The sequence below is a fragment of the Lagenorhynchus albirostris genome, chromosome 3, assembly GCF_949774975.1.
Source record: "Lagenorhynchus albirostris chromosome 3, mLagAlb1.1, whole genome shotgun sequence".
NCBI lineage: Eukaryota > Metazoa > Chordata > Mammalia > Artiodactyla > Delphinidae > Lagenorhynchus > Lagenorhynchus albirostris.
The window spans coordinates 163,572,408-163,582,751 of record NC_083097.1 but is presented as its reverse complement, the minus strand read 5'-3'; the positions used below and the strand labels follow the sequence as shown (position 1 = coordinate 163,582,751).

The window sequence follows — 10,344 nt, the reverse complement described above, 5'->3', positions numbered from 1 at the left end:
GGTTAGGGGTGGGGTGGGTGGGGTGGGGACCACGCTCGAACCCCGAACCAGACTCGAACCCCGACCCAGCCCGGGTCCTACTCGCCTCGCGCGCTCCGGCCGCCGCTGTCCCAGCGTCCCGCCGCCCGTGCGTCCTCAGCGCGCCGCCGCCCGAGCGCCCGGCCCTCGGCGGAAGCTCCGCCCCGCCCCGCCCCCGGGCTGGCCCCGCCCCTCTAGTCGCCAGCGGCCCAGCCACTGTTGAGGGGGATGGGGGGGGGACACGATTGCACCTGGACGGGCAGGTTTGTGTGCGCGCGCGTGGGGTATCCGGCCTCGCCCCCTCTTTCTGTCCTCGGGGCAGGGTCCCACCACCGCTATCCTCCCCCCCGACAGCTGCCGCTGGGCCGCTGCGGGGGGCGGGAGAGGGCGGGGCTGGCCGGGATCCAGCTCCTGGAGGGAGGGCGGTGGTGGCGGCGGCGTCTGCGGGAGGTCACCCCACCCCCCGCCGGCTCAGGGCTGGAAGCCGCCCAGCACAGGCCTGGTACACGGTGGCGTGACCACCACGGGGCGGGAAGGGAGGGCTGGGTCAGCGCGAGGCTGCACAGACCGTAGCTAGGGCCTGGGTTCCATGGCCAGCCAGACCTGGGCTCCAATCCTAACTCCACCAAGCCTTTACTTGCTGCCTCCGTTTCCCCATCTGTAAAATGGGGCTAAGAATGCTGCCTGTCTGATAGTGGTGTTAAGATGAGTCTATAACCATGAGGCAGGGGCCTAATAGAGGTCCCTCAGGCAGAAAGGCCCATAAACGGGGCAGTGTCTTTGCGGGAGCCAATTATACAGGGCTGGGCACTTAACGAGAGTTTAATAAATGTTACTATTATTCCCCCTGCACACATGTGACATTGTCCTTTGTGTGTTGCCTTCCCCACTAGAATGTCAGCTCTACAAGGGCAGAAATTTGCATCCGTTGCCACTGCTGTGTCCCTGGCACCCAACTGGTTCTCAGTGTCTATGCATCAGCAATCAGGGTGTGCAGGTAGAGGGTGCACATGGGACCCAGCTCCCAGGGACCACACCACACAGGCTGTTTATAAAAACCATTTTAAATTAGAAAAGGTAAGAGGCATCAGTGCACACAGACGGGAACAGAGGGACAGAGGGCCCAGACCCATGTGTGATGTGGTCACCCCATGGCTGAGTGGGCAGTGGGGGAGACTGTCAGGAAGGCACAGACAGCTGAGTCCAGGGTGCTGGTTCCTCTGGGTGTGGCTTCAGGCCCCGTGGGCTCAGAGGTCAGCCTTCCGGAAACTTGCTCTGTTCAAGGAGTTCCTGGGGGAGGAGTGAAGTGGATCAACATGGCCACAGGGCCCCCAACTCCACAATGCTCCCCAGCCTCCTCCCCCTCCCCCTTTTCCTCCACCCTCTTCCTCCAAGGAGGTCTTCTATGGTCTTCCTGGCTCCTTTTACATTGGTTCTGATCTGACCATGGAATCAGAAATTCTCTCTTAGAATCCACCACTGGAGATGTGAATCACGCCCATTTTACAGATGTGGGAACTGAAGCTCAGAAAAATGAAGTCAGTCACACACCTGGGAAATGATCAGAAACGGTTGCCCTGAGCTTGAATATGTGTACGTGTCTGAGTAGTCACATGACTGTGCAAAGCCCCGAGCACCCGTGTTGATGTGCACGTGTATGACGGCCCCCACGCTCTGCCTGGCTTTGCCTGCCCCCTCTCTCCCTCTCTAGGGTGGGAGGCCTGGGTCAGGCACCTGAAGCCGGCTGTGTTTGGCGCCAGCAGCTGAGGCAGGCGCTGGGTGAGCAGAGGCTGCAGAGCCTCCCGCAGGCGGGAGTAGTTGCGCTCCAGCTCACGGTGGTACTCCTTCTGGTCCGGCCCAATCAGGGCTTTGTTCTTCCGCAGCGCATCCTCGCACCTGAGGGAGGACCAGATGGCAGGAGATGCTCAGGGGCTGACACTCAGAGGACAAAGCAAGACCAGAGGTGGGGAGTTCGCGAGCTGGGGTCAGGCATGCAGAGGAGCCTATAATGGGGGTCCGGCAGGTGGATGTGACTAAATGGAAATCAGAGAGGCTACGATGGGGGCTCAGGTTTATAGACAGGCTGTACTGGGGAGTCAGATAGGCAGAGAGCCATAATGCGGGGGTTAGAGGGACTCTGATTGGGGTGGGTGGTCAGGCCTACTTCTTGCAGAAGTCCTTGAAACAGAGCCGCAGCTTGTTGTGATGCCTGAAGAGCTTAGGGTCTTGCGGGATCTCGGCCAAAAACACCTGGGCCACCTCCAGTGGACCCTGTGGGGTGATAGGGGCTTGTGACGATGTCTGCACGGCCCCCGGGGGCCTCAGGCAGCCTGCATACCCCACCGACCGTGCCTGGTTTACAGTGGGCCCCACGGAGCCCTGCAGCACCATCTGCAGCATTTTGGCATCAGGCGGGTCCTGCTCGGTGGCGAAGGCCAGCTCCCGAGTCTTCTTCTGCATGTCCTCAATGGCCACCTCTACTGGCATCAGCACTGTCTGCGGGGTGGAGATGAGCGGGCACACGTCGGGGCCTGAGGATGTGCTGACCCAACCCAGCCCACGGCAGCTTGGACCCCAGCTGGGGGTGGACAGGGGTACAAGAGGCTGTAAGGAACCAGGCCTGGGGCTCCTGCCTGCTTGGGTCTGGCAGGGTGGGGGCCAAGGTTCAGCTGCCTTTGTCTGGTTCTGATAACTCTGGTCTGGTTCTCGTCCAGCCTTGGGTCAGCAAGGTCTGGAAGTAGGGGTTTGAGTCTGCAGATTGGGGTCTGGAGGTTGGAGTTTGGGGGTCCCTGGCCTCCCTTGGTTTTGGGGTCTTTGTACCTCCCATCCCTGGGCCTCCCCCAGGCCTGGGCCCCGCCCACCTCCTCCCGGTGGCACACGCGGATTCGTGTCTTGATGTAGGGGAAGGCATGGTCTGTGCTGAGCAGCGTCTTGCGCTTGTGCTGCTCGGGCAGCTCTCCGTGTGCGCGCCCGTCCGGCGTGAAGGGCGTGCAGAACAGGAAGGTTCGCAGCCCGTAGTTGCGGTCGAAGTAGGTCACCCGGTCCTTGAGCTCATAGGTGTCGAAGTGCGGCTCCACGTACGTGATCTGGATGTAGGCCTGGGGCACGGGGCTCAGGGGTGAGGCTCTCAGCCCCAATACACACACCTGGGGCTTGCTGGCCTCCCGCAGGGGCCCCATCCCTGGAGAAAGGGGATTTGGGCCTCCTTGGGTCTGGGGGCTTTGGATCTGGGGTTCCCAGGTCTCCCTATATCTCCTTTGGATGTTTGGGAATCCCATGAGGAATAGGACGTGGGGTCCCCGAGGGAGATCAGCTTTGGAGTTTCCCAGAGATATAGGATTTGAGGGGCCACAGGATTACAGGACTTGGAGTCTCCCTGAATATAGGATTTTGGGGTCCCTGGGGGGATAGTAAGGAGTCCTCACCTTCTGGGGGTCCAGCTTGGTCTTGTCCACAGGGTTAGAATCTTTGATGATCTGGACCACGTCCTCCCCAAATCTCTCCGTGTAGAACTCCTGAGAACACGGGGCTGACTCACAGCTGCAGCCCCAGTGCCCTGTCCCAGGGCACCCCGCCCCAGGGCAGCCCAGTGCCCTGTCCACACCCCGCCCCCCCACCGCCAGGACGTGCCTCCAGCCGGTGTGAGATCTCGGCCAGCTTCGTGATGGATGGCTCCTTGTACACGAACTCCTGTTCATCTAGGTCACCAAAGCGGGCACCGTAGAAGCCCACGCGGAAATATGTCCCGAACACACGCTGGGGCTGTGGGAAAGCTGCTGTTGCCCAGGAGGCCCTGCTGGAGGTCCCCCTACGCCAGAGACACATGGGTCCTCAGGCCCCACGTGCAGAAGAGGTGGGCATGGGCGGAGGACCCCGGACACCCTAAGAACATCACATCACAGGCACAGGCAGGGGCACGGACCCACATGACTGCCAATTGCCCACACCCTCACTCTTTTTCCCCAGCCTGTCTCCTACCTCCCACAAATCTTTATTCTCATTTAACACAAACCCCTAGTTTCTGATTCTCCCTCATGACCCATGCAGTTCTTCAGAGTCTGGATCTCAATATGAAATGAGAACCGGGGCCCTATTGCTCATAACTAGGTCCTCAATGCCTATAGGTCTGGGTATACAGTAGGTGCTCATATGCATGAGTGACTGAGGGAAGGCGTGGCCGTTTCTTGCTCTGGGACAGAGGCTCTAGTTCCCTTGTTCCAGTGCATCCCCTCCCCTCCCAGATCTAAGTTTGCCAAGAAGGACCCCCTCCCTCCAGGTAGGCTACTTTTCAGGATGGGGGTGGCTCCATGTTCACTCACCAAGGCAGATCCAGGCAGGGTGAGATAGGTACCAGGAGACGGAGGTGGGGAGCAGGGGGCAGAGAGACAAAGTCATGGGTTAGGTCAGAGGTCACAGCCCCCAACCCCCAGAGTCCTGGTTATGCTACCCCATGAGAACTATTCCATGGGCAGAGACAGGAGATCCGGGGAGGGAGAGGACTTAACCGCCCCGCCCAGCTCCCACCCAGTCCTCCCCCCTTGGTTCTGGGTTCCTGCCATCTTTGGCCAGAAAATTCTCCCCAAACTAGGAGATGCCTAAAAATAGACCCAAGTCGGGGAGAGGCGGGAGAGGGGGGACATTAAATGGCAATGAGCAGAGACCCTGGGGGAAGCTGGGGAGACAGGGAGAGACAGAGACCAAGGGAGACACACAGAGAGAGTGATCAAGGAGAGAGGCAGAGACAGGGAGAGATGGACGGAAAGAGACCAAGAGACACAAAGAGAGAGAAAAAGAAACAGAGACAGAGGAAGTTGGAGGCCCCCCCTTCCAGGCAGTGACCAAGCTGGCCCTGCCTGAGGGAGGGGTGTCTCTGGAGAGCTCCCAGCTGGGTGAGTCACAGGCTGCCCTGGAGATCTGGGGCAGGGAGGGGGGCTCCGGGGGGGAAGTAGTGGGGTGCGTCATCGCCCACTGAGCCCCCGCGGCCAGGCAGCTGTGCTCCTCCAGCGCCCCCTGGTGGTCCCTGACCACTGTTGACCAGAGGCAGGTGGCCACTCACCTCCCAGCCGGAGCTCTGTGGGTGGGGACAGAAGGGTCAAGGTCAGCTGAGCTCAGCAGGGGCCAGGGGCTGGGGCTGAGGGCAGGGTCTGAGAGGGCATCCTGGGCCCACCTGGTGCATGATCTTGGTGAAGGCCTCCTGCAGTTTGCCGTGCACAGCAGCCAGCTTCTTGTAGTCGCGGTGGGCTTCCAGGATGGGGATGAGGGTCTTGTAGACCTCATTCACTGCCTCGTAGAGCCCACCCTGGGGGTGGAACATCAGGATTTCCAGCACCAGCCCTGATCTTCTCTCCTGCCTGGAACAACCCTCCTTCCATGCTCCTACCCACCCTCCAGGGTGCCATCTTCCATCACTTCCTCCAGGAAGCCCACCCTGACCACACCTGCCCCAGATGGGGTACCAGCCTTTCCACTCAGCCCCTACAAACATCCTTTGTGGTCTCCACCATGCTTACTACGGACCCGGTGCTGTGTACATGTACACTCTACCCATGTTCCTTCACTGGTGGGAGGAGTCATCATCTTTTTCCATTCCTCAGAGGGGAAACTGAACTTCAGAGACGTGGAGGGGCTCCCCAGGGCCAGGACCTGAAGGCCGGCCCTTCTGGCATGGTGTCTAAAACCTCCACACCCAACTGCCTCCCAGCACATGGTAACGGCCACTCCTGAGTGCCGCTGGCCCCCAGTCAGGGCCAGCATCAAGCCTGGCACACGGCAGGTATCCTGAGCTATTTGCTGACTGTTAGAGATCTGTGTCTACCGTCTGGCTTATTCCCAAGGCCTCTGTCTCTGAGACTCCAGCAAAGTGATCATAATAATAAAAACAACAATAACAAAAAAAAAAACCTCTAGAAAAAAAGGAAAAAAAAAAAGAAGGCTTGATGCAAAGAACTGAAACAGGATGGTAAATATAGGTGGTCACTGAATTTGAGTGCTGGGTAGGGGGGGTGGTGGGGATACAACTTTCTTTTATGTGTTCTTGAAATTTTTTATAACAAAAAAGAATTTTAGGGACTTCCCTAGTGGTCCAGTGGTTAGGACTCCACATTCTCACTGCAGGGGGGCCTGGGTTCAGTCCCCTTAGTCGGGGAACTAAGATCCTGCAAGCCACAGGGTGCGGCACAAAAAAAAAAAAAAAAAAAAAGAATTTAAAATGGTAACTGAATATATTCAAGGGTTTTATGGGGAAAAAGGCAGGTAACAGGGCCTCTGAGGGATCCCAGTCCTTCTCCGCAAATCCCCTGCCCAGAAAGGGTCCAGGCAGCAGCTTCACCTTGAGGCTCTGGGAGCGGGTATCAGGCCCACAAGCAGATGCATGATGTCGCCCCAGCCCCAGGCCTCACCATGGTGAAGTAGGCGGCCGCCTGTTCCAGCAGCCCCACCAGCCCCAGCTCCGTGAAGTGCTTCCCGGAACAGAAGCCCTCCTCATCAGGCGACAGGATGTCGTCAGAGATGGCGGACTCCTCCAGCACGTTGGACGAGATGTTCTGGGGTGGGAGGTGGCATCAGAGCCTGGTCCTCGGCCCACGTGTGCCACCCCCTGCCCGCCACTACCCCACCCCCCATCCCTGCCGCTCACCTGGAAGGAAACACAGCCCACAGGCAGGTGGCGGCTGTCCTCCAGCAGAGCGAGGTACTCGGCCACCAGGGCGGCCGCGTGAACCATGCACTGCGCAGCCTCCGCGTGGTTGCCCAGCTCCGCGTGCTTCCCCGCCATGTTCTGCAGCCATGTCAGCCGCAGGTCTGGGGAGCCCTGGTAGCCCCGGGCAATCCTAGAACCCAGGTGAGGGGGGATGTGAGAAGGATGGAGACTTACCTTGCCCCCCTGCCCACCCCTCACTTGTCCATCCCCTTCACCTGTGGCCCCACCCATCTGCCCCAGCCAATCTCCTCACCTTTACCCCATTCACCTGTCTCCTAACTTATCCCACTCCTTACCTGTCCATCTCTTCATTACCCCCACAAGTGTCACTCTGGGTCTGCCCAGACCCAGCCCTTCTGTATGCCCCCTGCCTTCCCTGTCTCCATCACCCGGGCCCCCATCTCCCACTCCCCAGTTTCTTACTAAATACCCTTCACTCACCTCCAAATCACTTGTTCCCCTAATCTGTCACCCCTTCATGTGTTAGCACCTCACCTGTCTCTCCTACCTGTCCCCCTCACTTATTCTTGTGCTCCTCTGTCACCCTCATCTGTATGTTCATCCGGCACCATTTTTACTTGCTCATTTACCTGCCCTCACCTGTCTGCTCACCTGGCCCCTCACCTGTCTGCCCTCTCACTTGGTCATCTTCACGTGTCTCCTCTCCTGGTCCCTCTTCACTTGTCTATCCTTACTTGTCTCTCTTATTACCTGTACGCTCACCTGCTCCCTCCCCACCTGTTCCTCTCACCACCTCCTCTCCCCTCACCTGTCTGTGAATGGCTGAAGGTTCCAACCGGCCCTCCTCACCTGTACATGAGGTCAATGAGCATTTCCGGGTCCTCCTGATGCTCCTTCATCTTCACCGTGTCAGTCAGGATCATGTGCAAGTTGAACATCAGGTCCTGGACCTGGAACGGGGGAATGGCCAGGAGTGACAGAGCCGAGGTGGTGGGGTCAGGGGTCAAGCATGGCAGGGCAAAGACCCTGGCTGCGGAAGGTCGGGCGGGGGTCCGGCGGGGTCACCTGCTCAGCAAAGGTGCTGTCCCGCAGCCCCACATCCTCCTCGGCATAGGTGAGGATGGTCTTGAGTGAACGTCGCAGGTGCTCTTCGCTGAAGTTCTGCGTTGTCCCCACCAGGGACGAAAGCGACATGGTCACTTGCATCTTCACGCGGGCAAAGTTCTGGGTAGGCCGGGGAGGAAGAGCACGCCTGACTGTGGACCTCGGACCCTCACACCAGAGCCTGCTTGACCCACTGACTTCACCCCTCTCCCCTCCTGCAGTGCGTCTATCGCGTCAAGACCCCTAGTCGGCCGCCCTCCCCAGAGCCATAGATCACCCCCACCGCCACACCCCCACTTACGTTGCCAATCTCGAAATTCTGGCGCATGAGGAGGTAGAGGGAGGCGCTGGCGTGCGTACGGATGGCGCTGATGCGGCTGCCGCAGTGTCGCAGGAGCCTCAAGCAGAGGTCGGCACACAGCTCTGTGTCCTCCTCAAACAGCAGCTCTGGGAACTGGCCCCCAGGGCGGGACAGACACCAGTCAGCCCCTCCCCGTTCTGGCTCAGAAGGTCCCCGATGGGGACATGAGCAGAAGCATCGGTCTGTGTTCTGCCTTCTCGGGCCAAGCCCAGCAAGTTTTGGCGTCAGACCTGGGTTTAAGCCCCTACTGTGTGACTCCGGGTGAGTAACTCTGCCACTCTGATCCTCAGTTCCCTCCTCTGCAAGCTGTAGCTAAGGAGTGTCTGCCTGCCTCATGGAGCTGCTGAGCACACAACAGTTGCTCAATGAATGGGCTGTGACTGTTACTCTTTTTTTTCTTTTTTTTTTTTTGCGGTACGCGGGCCTCTCACTGTTGTGGCCTCTCCCGCTGCGGAGCACAGGCTCTGGATGCGCAGGCTCAGTGGCCACGGCTCACGGGCCCAGCCGCTCCGCGGCATGTGGGATCTTCCCGGACCGGGGCACGAACCCGTGTCCCCTGCATCGGCAGGCGGACTCTCAACCACTGCACCACCAGGGAAGCCCAACTGTTACTCTTAAGAAGCGTGGCTGTCAGAGGTACTCACCTTGGATACCAGGGCCCGCTGTGTGGCCAGGCCGTGCTGCAAGAAGAGGGCACTCTGGGCACTGCCCAGACTGTACAACACAACCTTCAGTACCGCGCCCAAGATACTCTCCCGGGCCTCTGACAGTATCACCGTCTGGGGGGCCAGAAATCCAGCTGTTAGAGACTGGGGTGGTTATGGAGTCAGGGAAGGAGAGGGATTCTGGAGTCAGAGATCACAAGGCCCTGTGGTGGGGTCAGAGGTGAGGGAGGTGCTGGATCAAGCCCTACCTGCACGATGATCTCCAGTGTATCCAGGACCACCAGGCTTGCCTCGGTTGCCAGGTTCCCGTCCACCAAGGCCTCGTGTTCCATTTCATCCTTGGTCCTGGAGGGGACAGGAGGGATTGAGGGGGCCTCTCAGGGCCAGACTTCACCCCACGGCTGAGGTCTTTCCCCTCCCTCGGCTGCCCTGGGGCGGGGGGGCGCCAGTTCTCTGGACATTGGTCTAACCCCAGCAAACTACTTCCTGCCCACACCCACTTGTCCACACGGTCCGAGGTTTGTCTCCAGTGTGTGACGCTCTTCCGCCAGCGTACATTCTCCTGGTTCCCAAATGGGCTCCTCTCTGAGACACACAGGTGCATGTTCACAGATGTGCAAAAACAGAGAGACACACGTGACCATGAGAATGGATCCCACACACATGGGATCCCTGTGAGGACGCTGGGTGACGTGGATGCTTGCAGAGTGGATGCAGTTAGACGTGAACAGGGAACACAAACACCCACGTGTACGGGGATAACGCGTCGACTTCTTTCTGGGAAAAGTAAGCCAAATAGAGGCAGAGATGGTCCCCGCCTTGGGGCCCCTGGTACAAAGGCTGGGAGGCACCGGGTAGGGACGTGCATGGGGTACATCTCCCTCTCACCACGGCTCCGTCGCACCATCTCCTGTCGGGCTCCGATGGTGCCCAAGATAGCTTCCTCCAGCCGGGCCTTCATGTCCAGTGACTTCTTGAACGTGAGACTGTTGATACGTTCAAAGGCCTTTTTCCCCTGCAGGAACAGAGAATAAGTTCGAGGTTGACTCTGCTCTTTTCTGTGGGCTAACCTGGTCCTGCTTCTTCTGCCTCCTATACCCCAGTCCCCCGCCCACCCCTCGAACCTTGTATTCAAAGGCAGCCAGACAGAGGTACAGCAAGTCCAAGAGACGACCCAGCTGAGGGAGGGCCAGGTCCGCAGCCCAGCGCTGCAGCAGGGCTGGCTCAGCATTCTTCAAGACCCACAGCACACACACCAGCAAGGTCCGACTAGACTCGGCGGAGAGGGCACAGCCCGAGCGAGCAGCCTGGGGGCAGAGAGGGGACAGGGCACTCAGAAGGGAGAGAGGTGACTTTCATTTTTCTCCATGTTAAGATGAGACCTGGCCAATTGGTACTTCATTGCATAAATTCCGTTACCAGGTTATCGGACACACGATGTCCAAAATACAATAAAAAAATCACAAGACGTGAAGGGGCAGGAAGATGTGATTGATAAGGGAGAAAAGACATTAGACGCAGGCACAAAAACAATCAAA

At 58.8% G+C, this 10,344-nt stretch overlaps 1 protein-coding gene across 15 annotated transcripts in view; it reads right to left on the bottom strand.

The window, feature by feature from the left end:
* Positions 1–1,064: 1,064 nt before the first annotated feature.
* The window catches only part of DOCK6 (dedicator of cytokinesis 6), a 45,780-nt gene continuing 36,500 nt past the window's right edge, over positions 1,065–10,344 (bottom strand). For 12 of the 15 annotated variants that reach the window (XM_060145100.1, XM_060145103.1, XM_060145106.1 and 9 more), the window contains 19 exons: positions 9,931–10,113; positions 9,695–9,821; positions 9,307–9,391; positions 9,055–9,151; positions 8,786–8,920; positions 8,082–8,234; positions 7,742–7,900; positions 7,526–7,626; positions 6,653–6,845; positions 6,417–6,560; positions 5,186–5,317; positions 5,075–5,089; positions 3,649–3,774; positions 3,444–3,533; positions 2,880–3,116; positions 2,371–2,514; positions 2,183–2,289; positions 1,753–1,914; positions 1,065–1,308 (listed from right to left, as the gene is read on the bottom strand). In XM_060145100.1, coding sequence (XP_060001083.1) covers positions 1,266–1,308; positions 1,753–1,914; positions 2,183–2,289; positions 2,371–2,514; positions 2,880–3,116; positions 3,444–3,533; positions 3,649–3,774; positions 5,075–5,089; positions 5,186–5,317; positions 6,417–6,560; positions 6,653–6,845; positions 7,526–7,626; positions 7,742–7,900; positions 8,082–8,234; positions 8,786–8,920; positions 9,055–9,151; positions 9,307–9,391; positions 9,695–9,821; positions 9,931–10,113 — 2,433 coding nt within the window. In that variant the 3' untranslated portion in view covers positions 1,065–1,265. Of the gene's footprint in view, positions 1,309–1,752; positions 1,915–2,182; positions 2,290–2,370; positions 2,515–2,879; positions 3,117–3,443; positions 3,534–3,648; positions 3,815–5,074; positions 5,090–5,185; positions 5,318–6,416; positions 6,561–6,652; positions 6,846–7,525; positions 7,627–7,741; positions 7,901–8,081; positions 8,235–8,785; positions 8,921–9,054; positions 9,152–9,306; positions 9,392–9,694; positions 9,822–9,930; positions 10,114–10,344 lie in introns of those variants that run through there. The other 3 variants (XM_060145113.1, XR_009539776.1, XR_009539777.1) reach the window with 3 other exon arrangements.